Source organism: Amblyraja radiata, chromosome 19 (assembly GCF_010909765.2).
Source record: "Amblyraja radiata isolate CabotCenter1 chromosome 19, sAmbRad1.1.pri, whole genome shotgun sequence".
In the NCBI taxonomy this organism is placed as follows: domain Eukaryota; kingdom Metazoa; phylum Chordata; class Chondrichthyes; order Rajiformes; family Rajidae; genus Amblyraja; species Amblyraja radiata.
This window is the reverse complement of record NC_045974.1, coordinates 8065207-8078250: the sequence shown is the minus strand read 5'-3', so window position 1 is coordinate 8078250 and position 13044 is coordinate 8065207. Positions and strand designations below refer to the sequence as shown.

The window sequence follows — 13044 nt, the reverse complement described above, 5'->3', positions numbered from 1 at the left end:
CAATTCAATTCAATTTTGTTGATAATATTCTTTATTTCACATCACCATTCCACACTGTGGGTTCCAATATCAAAAGCTATTAGTTGATTATAAAGTGACCGCCAGGCAACTGGTTTCAACTTCACACTAACCTTTTTTAGAAGCATAGAAACAAGCTCCTCGGCCCACCGAGTCCACTCTGGCCATCAATTAACCGTTCACACTAGTTCCATGTTATCCCACTTTCTCATTCACTACCTAGGGGCAATCTACAGTGGGTCAGTTAACCTCCATGCCTGCACGTCCTTGGGACATGGGCAGAAAACGGAGCATCAGGGGAAAACCCACAGGGTGACGGGGAGAATGAGCAAACCTACGGACACACATTCTCCATGTGTGAGAATCACACTCCACACTGACAGCACCCGAGAGCACAGGATCAAACCTGGGTCTCTGGCGCTGTGAGGCAGCACTACCAGCTGCACCATTGTGGCTTCCTACAATGAAACCTCTTCTGTGAAGACTGGCTCTCCAGATAGGTTCACCTAATTCACAAACAGCAATATGATAAAGATCTAAAAGGGTGATCTCATAGAGGTGTATGAATCATGAGAGGAATACACAGATGAATCTGGGTTGATGCAAGTTGCATCTGGGTAGATGCACTTGATCTTGCCCAGAGTAGGTCAATCGAGGACCAGAGGACATAGGTTTAAGATGAAGGGGAAAAGATTTAATAGGAATCTGAGGGGTAACTTTTTCACACAAAGGGTGGTGGGTGTATGGAACAAGCTGCCAGAGGAGGTAGTGAAGGCAGGGACTATCCCAATGTTTAAGAAACAGTTAGACAGGTACATGGATAGGACAGATTTGGAGGGATATGGGGCAAACGGCAGGAGGTGGGACCAATGTAGTTGGGCAAGTTGGGTCGAAGAGCTTGTTTCCATGCTCTATGACTCTATCTACCATATGCAAGAGTTGCATTAGATTCTTATCAGCTGCTTTATGCCCCATACCTGACTAGGAGGTGCCTAAGCTGATCTTGTCCCAGTTGGTAGTTGTGGTCCTTCAGCACACTCTGAAAATCACTTATCGTAATGCAGCCATCATTACATTTGTCAAGTTTAGAAAAGATCTCAATGAAGCCTTTGTGGTGATCCCTGAACTTAGCTCTAGGAGATAAAACAGAAAATAAAAATTGGGTTAATATATCACAATCAGGCTCCGTCATTATTAATTTTGTTAGTAGTAATACACAGTTAATAACATGTTGTCATTGTTAGTTAAATAGTACAGAAATAAAAGTACCAATATGTTATGATCCATTAATGATAAAGAAGGAAATTGAACAAGCACATTTGCACCCCATGAGGTTAACAACCTTTGAAGCAGAAACCAAAGTATCCACCTAGTCTTGAGCCTGGGAGCTAAGTTCACAACCATATCCTCGTGCTTCTCATCCAATTTTCCTTTTGAACTATATATCATTTGATAGTGATCTAAAATATAATAATTACCTCAACAATTGTTTATCTACAGCTTTCTGAGATGTAGGATGTAAAAGATTTTCAATTTTATGAGAAAATATTTCTTTCCCATCTCTACCCTAAATGGGCGGTCTCCTTATCTGTAGACTGCTACAATTTTTTGGTCTATCACTTAACTTGCTGTTTCCAGCATTTCCTGATTTAATTTTAGATTTCCAACTCCAGCAACATTTTCGTTCCTTTTTGCTTTAAAGCCTGTTCACTTATCTGCACAATCTTGGAGGTTGTTTTGTCCATAGTGGCAATGATAGGTGTTATTCAACCCAAGTAGACTGACATACCACATGCAAGTGAGTTTCCTTTGCAACTCATTGTAACTTCTTTAATTTGAAAAATTCCACTTACTTGAGCTGTTTTTTTAACTCATGAATATCAAATCTGCCTGTCTGAACTTTCTGTTTTTGCGGGCTGTCTGTGTGGACCGGATGTTGTTCATTGGACTCGTCCATCGAGTTGATTTTGGTCTCTGGAGCAACTTGTTTTTTGTCTATCTGAAAGTGTGATCCAAACCTACTCCTCAGCTTCTGGAGGAACTCAAAGTAAGTCATATACCCTTTATTATCTGGGTCATACCTGCAGGGAACAAAAAAAACATGCAAAAGGAAATTAAAATAAGTCTATGGGAGAAAAAGAAACAGAAAGAGTGTTTCTCACCCCCCTCCCCAGATATGCCAACTGTTCTCTCGTTCAATGTAGTATGCTTTGATGTTTGGTCACCGCTTCAATGTACGACACACAGTTATGCCCCTGTCCCACTTAGGAAACCTGAACGGAAACTTCTGGAAACTTTGCGTCCCACCCAAGATTTCCGTGCGGTTCCCGGAGGTTCCCGGAGGTTTTTGTCAGTCTCCCTACCTGCTTCCACTACCTGCAACCTCCGGCAACCACCTGCAACCTCCGGGAACCGCACGGAAACCTTGGGTGGGGCTCAAAGTCTCCAGAGGTTTCCGTTCAGGTTTCCTAAGTGGGACGGGCATAACACACAATAACCTTCCCCAAACATGATAGCGTGAGATGGAGAACAGATGAGAAAATAAGTTATAAAATGGGGATTCCAGTGCACAAAGACAAGACAGTTGTAGGTACAAACATACATGGGGCCAAAAATCTGAATTCCATGACCCAAATATGGTTTAAGATTAATTAGTTGCAAGGAAAATAATATTAGCAAGCTCAGGAAAGTCTGGAGCACCTCTGGGCTCCAGGCTAATCTTTGTCCAGCATTTAAATTGATATCATAACCTAGTAAGGAGAGAGGAGAGGGATTGGTAGTGGGAACAGGAAAATGATCAACGTCCTTTCTCCTTATAACATCATACACAGCTAAGCAAATGGACATGGATGTCACGTGAGGGACAATCTGGGCTACTTTGCAATTCTCTTACAGTTAAATAACTTTTGAGCATACACTCCCTCCAGCTTAGACACAATGAAAGACCATTTCTTCAAGATACAACTCCAGTTACCAAGGTTCCATTTCAGAAGACAAGAGGTGACAATGAAGACGAATGAAATGTTATTACCAGGACCAAAATGTTTCAAATTGCTTGGGTGAAATTGGCCAACAGGGCCGGCATAAGAGATCCCTTACGTCCTTCTTGTGCACAATGAGGTTACCTTCAGAATCAATCCGATGAAAACCCTGGATAAAATAACACGCGGTTAAATCCATATCCAGCTCCATTACCGGAACTGCATCAAGTGCACCGAAGAATATTTTATTATTGCAAAGTTTTGAAAACATTATATTCTAATTACATTTAACACACTGCCCGGCCTCATGAATTAATATTCAGCGTTATGCAAAAAGTTTGAGCAGGAGATTGAACAATCAAAACTATTGTTTAAATAATGGAATTTGTTGTTTGGGCTCAAAACAGAGGATTTTGGCCACGTTATTAAAATCAATATAATTTATCATTGAGAAAGTTTCAAGATCATAACTTTGTGAAACAGAGCTAACAGTGAAGAATGTAATAAAATGTGAGACTAGGAAGTTATAATCTCCTAACCAATTACAGATAGAAAACAACGAGCCAAAATAAATCATTGGAGCATCTTTTTGCTTCTGAATTTTATTCTCACCTTGATCATCTCGTGCCACTTTGTCTTGGCTTTGTGAGCTAGGTAGTCATGGGCCTGTTCGCACAGCTGGAAAGTGTTATCTGGATCATCTCTCGAGCTGTGAATAAATGAAAGTGACACTTCGAAAAACACACTTGCTTTCTCGATCACATGCGCAAGAAAAACTCCCATCCCCCACCCCCCCAAGTTCGAACCGACATACTGAATAATAAATTAGTTAAAGAAAAAAGTGTTGTCAGGACAGGAGGAGCAAAAGGGTGGCTTCCTCATGATTATCGCGAGTGAGGAAGGAGAGGAGGATGGAAGACAAAAGCTCACGCATGGAGATCAGCAACAACCTCCCACACCAGAATTACTCTGTCACGGCAACACAGTGGCACAGCAGAAGAGTTGCTGCCTTGCAGTTCAATCCTGTCTGTCCAGTCCCGAGTTCAATCCTGACTACGGTGCTGTCTGTACGGAATTTGTACGTTCTCCCCGTGACCTGCGCGGGTTTTCTCTGGCTTCCTCCCACATTCCAAAGGCGTGCAGGTTTGTAGTCCCCAATGTGTAAGATAGAACTAGTATGTTCATAAGTTATAAGAGCAGAATTACGTCATTCGGCACATCAAGTCTACTCCGCCATTCAATCATGGCTGATCAATCTTTCATTCTCAACCCCATTCTCCTGCCTTCTCCCCCGCAACCCAACATCCGTACTAATCAAGAAGCTGTCAAATTCCGTCTTAAAAATATACATTGGTTTGGCATCCACAGCCATCTGTGGCAATGAATTCCACAGATTCACCACCCTCTGACTAAAGAAATTCCTCCTCATCTCCTTTCTAAAGGCACATCCTTTTATTCTGAGGCTGTGCCCACTGGTCCCAGATCCTGGTCCTATGTGCATCGACTCGGTGGACTGAAGGGCCTGTTTCCATGCTGTATCGCTAAACAAAACTCAATAACTTGGATTTATATGGTGTATATTATGTATAACGATGCTTCAAAGAAAAATAATGAAGAAAACTATTCAGGAACAATAGTCAAATGGAAAACAGTTCCATTCTTCATTCATAAATTTGTAGTGGGCATAGATTAGACCTGAAGGAAACTGAAGAAGAAAACTGCAAAACCACTCTTAAATGGTGAGATCATTTTGTCAATGATCACTTTGATAGGGATAAAGAAATTAAAAAAATGAGGAAGTATCTAAGGCAGAGAGAGCATGGGAAGAATTGGAAAAACGACAAAGAAAGCATATCTTGGTTGTTTACCTACTCGTCCCTCAGCCCGATGAACCTCCCACTTTCTTCTTGCTGGTTTTATCTTTAAATTCTTTTCCTATTGTCTCCTTAAGATGATGTTTTATACTTTCAGTCTCTAGCATTTCTTTTTAAATTGTTCAGTTTATTAGCTCAGCCCTGATGAAAGGCCTGGATAGAGTGGATGTTTCCACTAGTGGGAGAGTCTAGGACCAGAAGTCATAGCCTCAGAATAAAAAGAAGTACCTTTAGAAAGGAGATGAGGAGGAATTTCTTTTGTCAGAGGGTGGGGAACCTGGGGAATTCATTGCCACAGAAGGGCCGTCAATGGATATTTTTATGGCAGAGTTCATAATGTCATAAGTGATAGTAGAATTAGGACACTCGGCCCATCAAGTCGCCTCTGCCATTCAATCATGGGTGATCTATCTCTCCTTCCTAACCCCATTCCCCTGCCTTCTCTCCATAACCTCTGACACCCGTACTATTCAAGAATCTATCTATCTCTGCCTTAAAAATATCCACTGACGGCCTCCACAGCCTTCTGTGGCAAAGAATTCCACAGATTCACAATTTCTCATCTCCTTCCTAAAAGAACGTCCTTTAATTCTGAGGCTATGACCTCTAGTCCTAGACTCTCCACAAGTGGAAACATCCTCTCCACATCCACTCTATTCAAGCCTTTCACTATTCTGTATGTTTCAATGAGGTCCCCCTTCATTCTTCTAAACTCCAGCTAGTACAGGCCCAGTGCCGACAAACGCTCATCATAGATTAACCTACTCATTCCTGGGATCATTTTTGAAAACCTCCTCTGGACCCTCTCCAGAGCCAACACATCCTTCCTCAGATATGGTGCCTAAAATTGCTCAGATTATTCCAAATGCAGCCGTACCAGTGCCTTATAGAGCCTCAACATTACATCCCTCTTGAAATAAATGTTAGCATTGAGTTTGCGTTCTTTACTACCAATTCGACTTGCAAATGAATATTTTGGGAATACTGCACCAACACTCCCAAGTCCCTTTGCGCATCCAATTTCGGGATTTTCTCCCCATTTTGAAAGTAATCCACACTAATCTTACTACCATAGATTGATAGATTCTTGATTAGTACCGGGGTGTCAGGGGTTTTGGGAGAAGCCAGGAGAATGGTTTTGAGAGGGAAAGATCAGCCATGAAAGATGACATTTTCACTTTGAAACGAGCTGGTACACAGAACAGTAATGAATCAATATAATGTAATGGATGTAAATAAAAAAAACAAAGTTTTAAAAAGCAAAGGAATGCACTGACCTGTAAGCCGCTTTATTCCAGAAGAGGCCCAGCTTGGTCTCAATGACCCTAATTATCCTAAGGAATTCCAAATAGGTTAGTCTTGAATCAGGTTGAAGTCCCAACATCTCCAAAAACCGATGATACTCCGTCGCCATGATTGTAAGTGGGCAGTTGTCAAGCAGCGTACGAAAGTCGTACATTGTAATTAATCCATCACGGTTACGGTCCAGTTGATCAAACAAAGAACGTAGGTCCTTGCAAAGAAGATGGATTCAGACGATAATTAAATTAATAATCGATAATCTGGAGTTTGATTATAAAATATTGTCCACTCAGTAAAAGAAATACAAACTGAACTGTTCACAGAAAGCACATCAGTTCCGCAGGGTGAGGGAAGTCAGGCAAACTTCCAGTGTGTCTGCGGATGACACCATTGTTGCCAGGACCTTTACGAGGATGTTGCCAGGGCTAGAAGGTCTGAGCTATAGGGAGAGGTTGAGCAGGTTGGGCCTCTATTCCTTGGAGCGCAGGAGGATGGGCGGTGATCTCAGAGGTGTACAAAATCATGAGAGGAATAGATCGGGTAGATGCAGGAGAATGGTTTTGAGAGGGAAAGATAGATTAGCCATGATTGAATGGCGGAGTAGACTTGATGGGCCAAATGGTGGAGTAGACTTGATGGGCCGAATGGGTGGGAAAAAGAAAGGGTTCCCTCCTCCTTCCCCCCCCCTCGCCAGACATCAGTCTGAAGAAAAGCCTTGACCCGAAACGTCACCTATTCCTTCTCTCCATAGATGCTGCCTCACCCGCTGAGTTCCTCCAGCATTTATGTCTACCTATCATCATCATGATCAGTATCATCAAATGGGACTGGGTCGGATGGGGCAGCTTGGCTGGCATGCACGAGTTGGTCCAAAGGACCAATTTCAATACTACTGTATATGACTCTGCGACATATTCTCTCAGCACCAACATTTCCCCAGAGTTGCTAGAGATCGCCTTACCAAAGATGAATGTTTCACTTTTTCCAAGATGAGATGGAAACAATCATCAGCAATCGTGCGTTTCAATTTCCAGTCAAGGCCTTCACCGGTACAGTGTTTTATTGGAATAGTTGAATTTGCAGATCTGTAATCTGTAATCCAGATGAATAAATGTAAAATTTAAATGTTGTGCTTCTTGTGAGAAATAGGTGCAGGAATATGTAATCCAGCCATTGAGGCTGTTCACCATTTGTCAAGATTATGGTTGCAATTCCAGCTCTGCACCATTTTACAAAAGAATCTCTAAATTTTTGATTCCTTCGATGGCCACCAATTAATCCATCGTTGTTTTCCTCAGGAGAATGGTCCTGACCTGATACGTCACCTATGCATGTTCGCCAGGAATGCTACCTAATCAGCTTAGTTACTCCAGCACTTTGTGTGTTTTTATCTCCACCTATCATGCCAAGCTTTGTCTTGCCCCCATCTCTCTTCCAGCTTTATTCCACCCCCCCCCCCCCCCCCCCCCACCACCACAATCGGTTTGAAGAAGGGTCCATGATCTCCAGAGATGTTGCCTGACCCGCTGAGTTACTTCAGTATGTTGTGTCTTATATTTATCTCTTCATTTAAGTCCTGAACGCCCTACCCCTTACAATGCCCCCACATTTGGAACCTACTCTATCAAAAGGAAACATCTTCTCTACCTGGTAATCCCTATTTCTCCCTTCTTCTAGTTCAAGATTTTCCTCTTCCTTTTTCTGAGAGCCAGCACTGAAAAATAAACAGATAAGCTGCTCTTGGGCATATCTCAAACCACCGTCTTTGGCTAGCTATTAAAGGCGTAAATAAAATAGGTGCCCAAGGAGCCTCAGTCACTAAGGCTAAGATAGACTCAAAGTGCTGGAGTAACTCAGCGGCTCAGGCAGCATCTCTGGAGAAAAAGGATGGGTGACGTTTCGGGTCAGGTCTTTTCCTCAGATCCTTCAGATCTTCAGACGTTTCAACTTCTTTGGAGGAACACGCAAAGACCATTGGCAATCTTCAAGGGCGTAATGACTCTCGGCCACTCCAACCAAAGATGCTGCCACTTAAGGAGGAGGCAGCTGCACTGCAAAAGCATGGAATCAACATCCAGAAGCATATTACTGCAACTCAGGCACAGATCGCCTGGATGGATTTGAGTCTGGAGCCAGAGGCAGGCACTAGGCAATCAGGGTCACAACCGATGGACCAGTGGGACTGTGTGGCTGGGAAGTGCCGACTCCGCCAGAGATCAGAATTTTTCCTTCTACCACCGGATCACGAGAGGTGCCTCCAGCTTCCTCAAAATGCTCACTGGTAACATATGATTATGCGGCTGCCCGCTGAATCCACCGACCGCAGACCTGCCCTAAGTTGTCCATCACGGCCATCTGCACTTGCTACCATTAAAAGAAAGTCACCTTTCATCAACCCTACTGCACTTAAAAAGAGGGGCACTGCAGAGAAGTAACAGCATCAGTAAACCAGGAAAAAAGACTATCACTAAGGGTCATCAAGAATAATCATTCAATACTATATTTGTAGTACTAACTTTGATTTAATTGCCAGAGATAACAGACAATAAAGTGAAATGGAAGGAATGTAGTGTGCACCTCAAGAAAATACAAAGAAAAGTTCTAAGAAGATAATAGTGATAACAATAACATGACCAGATGATTTAAATTTCATAAGTTCATAAGTGGTAGGTGCCAAATTAGGCCATTTGGCCCATCAAGTCTACTCTGCCATTCAATCATGGCTGATCTATCTCTCCCTCTCAACCCCATTCTCCTGCCTTCCCCCCATAACCACCGACACCCAGACTAATCAAGCACCCGTACTAATTTCCCGACTGTGTAGATCCTTGTGCGTTCATGTCATCCAAGTTTTCACTTCAACAAACATACTTTTAACAGCAATAATCTCCCAACAAATTAGTAATATTTTGGTTACCTTTGAAACGTTCAGAGAAGTCATAGAAGTTTAAGTCTTGATTCTTGAATCCCAGTACATTGGCTAGAACGTTAAACTGGAGTTCATCCATGGTTATGCCGCAATCTAGCAGCACCTAAGAAAGATACAAGGGAGTCAACGATATGTTGTAAATTAGATAATATTATCTCAAATAATAAGATATTTGAATAGAAATTCCAATACATATGGAGAAGCAAGCTAACACTAATAATAATAATGGATGGGATTTATATAGCGCCTTTCTAGAATACTCAAGGCGCTTTACACTGAGCTGCACATTGGATCCGAGGGAATTTTTTAAGTGGCTCAGGAGACAAACTTCCTTCTGTGCATCATGTGCAATGAGTCTTGTGAATAAAGGAGCTTGAATCCTTGGTCTGCAGCCTGACCCTGCATAAAAAAAATATTTTCCAAAGGCTGCCATTTCACCCACAATGGCAGGAATAGCTCTCCAAAGCAGTAGTGATGCTTGGGGTAACAAGGATGCTGGTCTACCAAAGAAGGACACAAAGTGCTGGAGTAACTCAGCGGGTCGGGCAGCCTCACTGAAGAACATGGATGGTTGACGTTTCAGCTCGGGACCCTTTAGGATCAGTCTGAAGAAGGGTCGCGACCTGAAACGCCACCCATTCATGTTCTCTCATCTTTTATGATTCAATCGTGGCCCCTTTTCAATCTAGTAAGTCTCAGTGCTTACAAACCCAGCCTGTCCAAATTTTCCTCATCATGCCAACCTTCCCATTCTAGGTTTTAGTCTATTAATGTCCTGTTATGTGTGAATAAAAGTACAAACACAGAAATGAAAAGGCTGGTAGAAAAAACAATGATGATCTGGAAACTTCCATCCACAATTATCATTGTGACCAACATGCAATTTAAACTTGAGCTGCTCCATTTAATTTCATCATTTTGCCTCATTCAGTATTGCCCTATTTGGCCCATTGGTGCAGGTGATAGAGCTGCTGCCTCACAGCGCCAGAGGCCCAGGTTCGATCTGAAGATTACACTTTCCCCCGGGGACCATGTGGGTTTCCTCTGGGGTGCTCCAGTTTCCTCCCACGTCAGGTTTGCAGGCTAATTGGCTTCTGTAAAATTGCCCCTTGTGCGTAGCGAGTTGATGCAAGAGTGGGATAACACAGAGCATGTGTGAAGCGGTGATCGAAGGCCGGCATGGACTCGATGAGCCAAAGGGCCCATTTCCATGGTGTAAACTCTAAAGTAAAAAAAATGAATTCTGATTCATTATACTTGATAAGCAAGCAAAAACCAATCTCACCTTTTTGAATCCTTCCTTGTTGATTTTGCCACTGCACTGGTTCTTATGGGCGAGGAAACTTTTCCGAATGTTGCTGTCACAGTAGATAATGCGTAACCAGAGCTCTGATTTCACATCATTCAAAGGCATTAACTTGCCAAATACGCCATCTTCATTCTCTTTCTTTATAAGCCTGAAATGTAAACATCAATTGTCAGAGCTATTCATGACAATAACTTAGTTATAGAACCACGTTAAAGTACATAGTGAAGTTGGACATAAAATGCTCAAGTAACTCAGTGGGACAGGCAGCATCGCTAGAGAAAAAAGGTCATGTGATGGTAGAATTAGGCCATTCGGCCCATCAATTCTCTCCATTCGACACATTCAATCATGGCTGATCCATCTTCCCCTCCTAACCACATTCTCCTGCCTTCTCCCCGTAACCCGCGGACACCTGTACTAATCAAGAATCTATCTCTGCCTTAAAAATATCTACTGAATGGGTGACGTTTTGAATCGGGACCCTTCTTCAGTCTAACTAGGGACAATTTACTTTTTGTTTTACCAAATCCAATTAACCTACAAACCTGTACATCTTTGGTGTGTGGGAGGAAACCAGAGCACCCAAAGAAAACCCACCTGGTCACAGGGAGAATGTAGAAACCTTGTACAGCCAGCACCCGTAGTTAGGATTGAGCCCAGGTTTCTGGTGCAGTAAGGCAGCAACTCTGCCGCTGCACCACTGTGCCGCCCATAAACACATTTATGTCAAAAATGATTTAATGCTTTCCACTCAATTTACACAATTGTAACTTTATCGTGTGTGGCGGATTTCAATTTTAAACATCAGATAGTAACAACAGACATCCCAACAAACTTTCACCATGGCGTGTATAAGTTTCTACTCCAGACCACTTCAACCGGATATCCCACTGGACCTTAAAGGTTCTAATTATAACATCAGAAAAGCTTTTTTTCTACCCCCCCTCGAACAGACATTTCACATCCCAATATCCCATGTGAGGAATAAATCGGGTAGATGCACAGAATCTCTTACCCAGAGTAGGGAAATCGAGGACCAGAGGACAAGGTGAAGGAGAAAAGATTAAATAGGAATCAGAGTTGGGCTGAAGGGCCTGTTTCCACGGTGTATCACTCTATGACTCTATTCATTTCGCACCAAAGATTTTGACACCTTAAATAATAAACAAATTGTTCAAATATGCTTTTGGAGTCAGTGGAGAAGTGACCTTGCCTCTTTTGCTGTTGATTGAGTGCAGGTACCTCAGTGGTGGTGATTTTTGGCATGTCGGTCAACCCAAGATTATCCAGAAACTGCTGATAGGAAATGTTTACGTTGTTGGTCCTTTGCTTGCACAGTCTGAAAGATTAAAACCTTTTATTTTGATGGTTATAAAGATACCATTGAATCAATCTTAGAAAGAATATGGTCAATCAAACTAATGATATCACACCAGTGGTGCCTAAAGTAATGTGACATAGCTACGGTAATAAATAAAAAGTACATTTTGATATCAGATTAAAGAGGTTTTATTGGAGTCTGGGCGGCACAGTGGCGCAGCGGTAGTGTTGCTGCCTTGCAGCGCCAGAGACGGGTTCGATCCCGACTACGGGCGCTTGTTTGTACGGAGTTTTACGTTCTCCCCATGACCGCAGGTTTTCTCCGAGATCTTTGGTTTCCTCCCACACTCCAAAGACGTACGTAGGTTAATTGGCTTGATTTAAATGTAAAAATTGTCCCTAGTGCGTGTAGGACAGTGTTAATGTGTGGGGATTGCTGGTTGGTGCGGTTTCAATGGGCCGAAGGGCCTGTTTCCGCAATGTATATTTAAACTAAACTAAATTCTGAGATATATAATTCTGTTCCATTATCCACAAAATATCTCTTATACGTATGTATATTTCACCACAATCTTCCATTTTCTCTTCTTTATAAAATATCTCAAAATCTGATATTAATTACTTAAAACCTGCAGCCTACAGTTGTGCTACAACTTGTCAAAAATGAGTGTAAAAATTAAAAAGGTCAGTAAAATGACTAAAAACCACTTACTTATCAAAGTGCTGATCGGAAATAGGAAGACAGTGAGTTTCAATGACCTTCCGCAAATCAGCAAGGCTAACTTTCCCAGTTCTCTCGGGATCGCTCTTCAAAAAACACTTTTGTATTTCATCCCAATTGTTTCTAATTTTGTCGCGCAGAATATCCTCCACCTAGTTGGAATAGTCAAGCAGGAGTTAATGGAAAAGTACCAGGCCACCATTTCACACACCATCATAAATGTGATCGCCTCCAGCCATCTACCTTCTCAGCCTCCAAACTTCCAGTTCCTCACTCCCCATTTTCTATCTCCACATCAAAACACACAAGCAAGACTGCCCTGGCAGGCCCATTGTTTCTGCATGCTCCTGCCCCACCAAACTCATCTCCAAATATCCCAATTCTATCTTGTCCTGCTTTGCCCAGTCCCTACCAACCCACCAACCTACATCCTCACGCGCTCTTCACCATTTCAATCGCCTTCGGATCCTTGGTTCCCATCTGCTCAGCCATTCCCTCCATTCCCCATCAGGGCCCTCGGTTCTTCCTTGAATCGAAACCTAATCGCCTTCCCTCAACGAACACTCTTCCCCAACTGGCAGAACATGTCC

General features: G+C 42.5%; 1 protein-coding gene across 1 annotated transcript in view; it reads right to left on the bottom strand.

The window, feature by feature from the left end:
* efcab6 (EF-hand calcium binding domain 6) overlaps window positions 1-13044 on the bottom strand; it is a 50122-nt gene that overhangs the window by 12759 nt on the left and 24319 nt on the right. Inside the window, exons 14-23 of the mRNA XM_033037602.1 lie at window positions 12446-12606; window positions 11627-11752; window positions 10390-10561; window positions 9093-9207; window positions 7137-7267; window positions 6151-6386; window positions 3612-3708; window positions 3050-3168; window positions 1872-2099; window positions 996-1151 (exon numbers count right to left, since the gene is read on the bottom strand). Coding sequence (XP_032893493.1) covers window positions 996-1151; window positions 1872-2099; window positions 3050-3168; window positions 3612-3708; window positions 6151-6386; window positions 7137-7267; window positions 9093-9207; window positions 10390-10561; window positions 11627-11752; window positions 12446-12606 — 1541 coding nt within the window. The remainder of the gene's footprint in view (window positions 1-995; window positions 1152-1871; window positions 2100-3049; window positions 3169-3611; window positions 3709-6150; window positions 6387-7136; window positions 7268-9092; window positions 9208-10389; window positions 10562-11626; window positions 11753-12445; window positions 12607-13044) is intronic.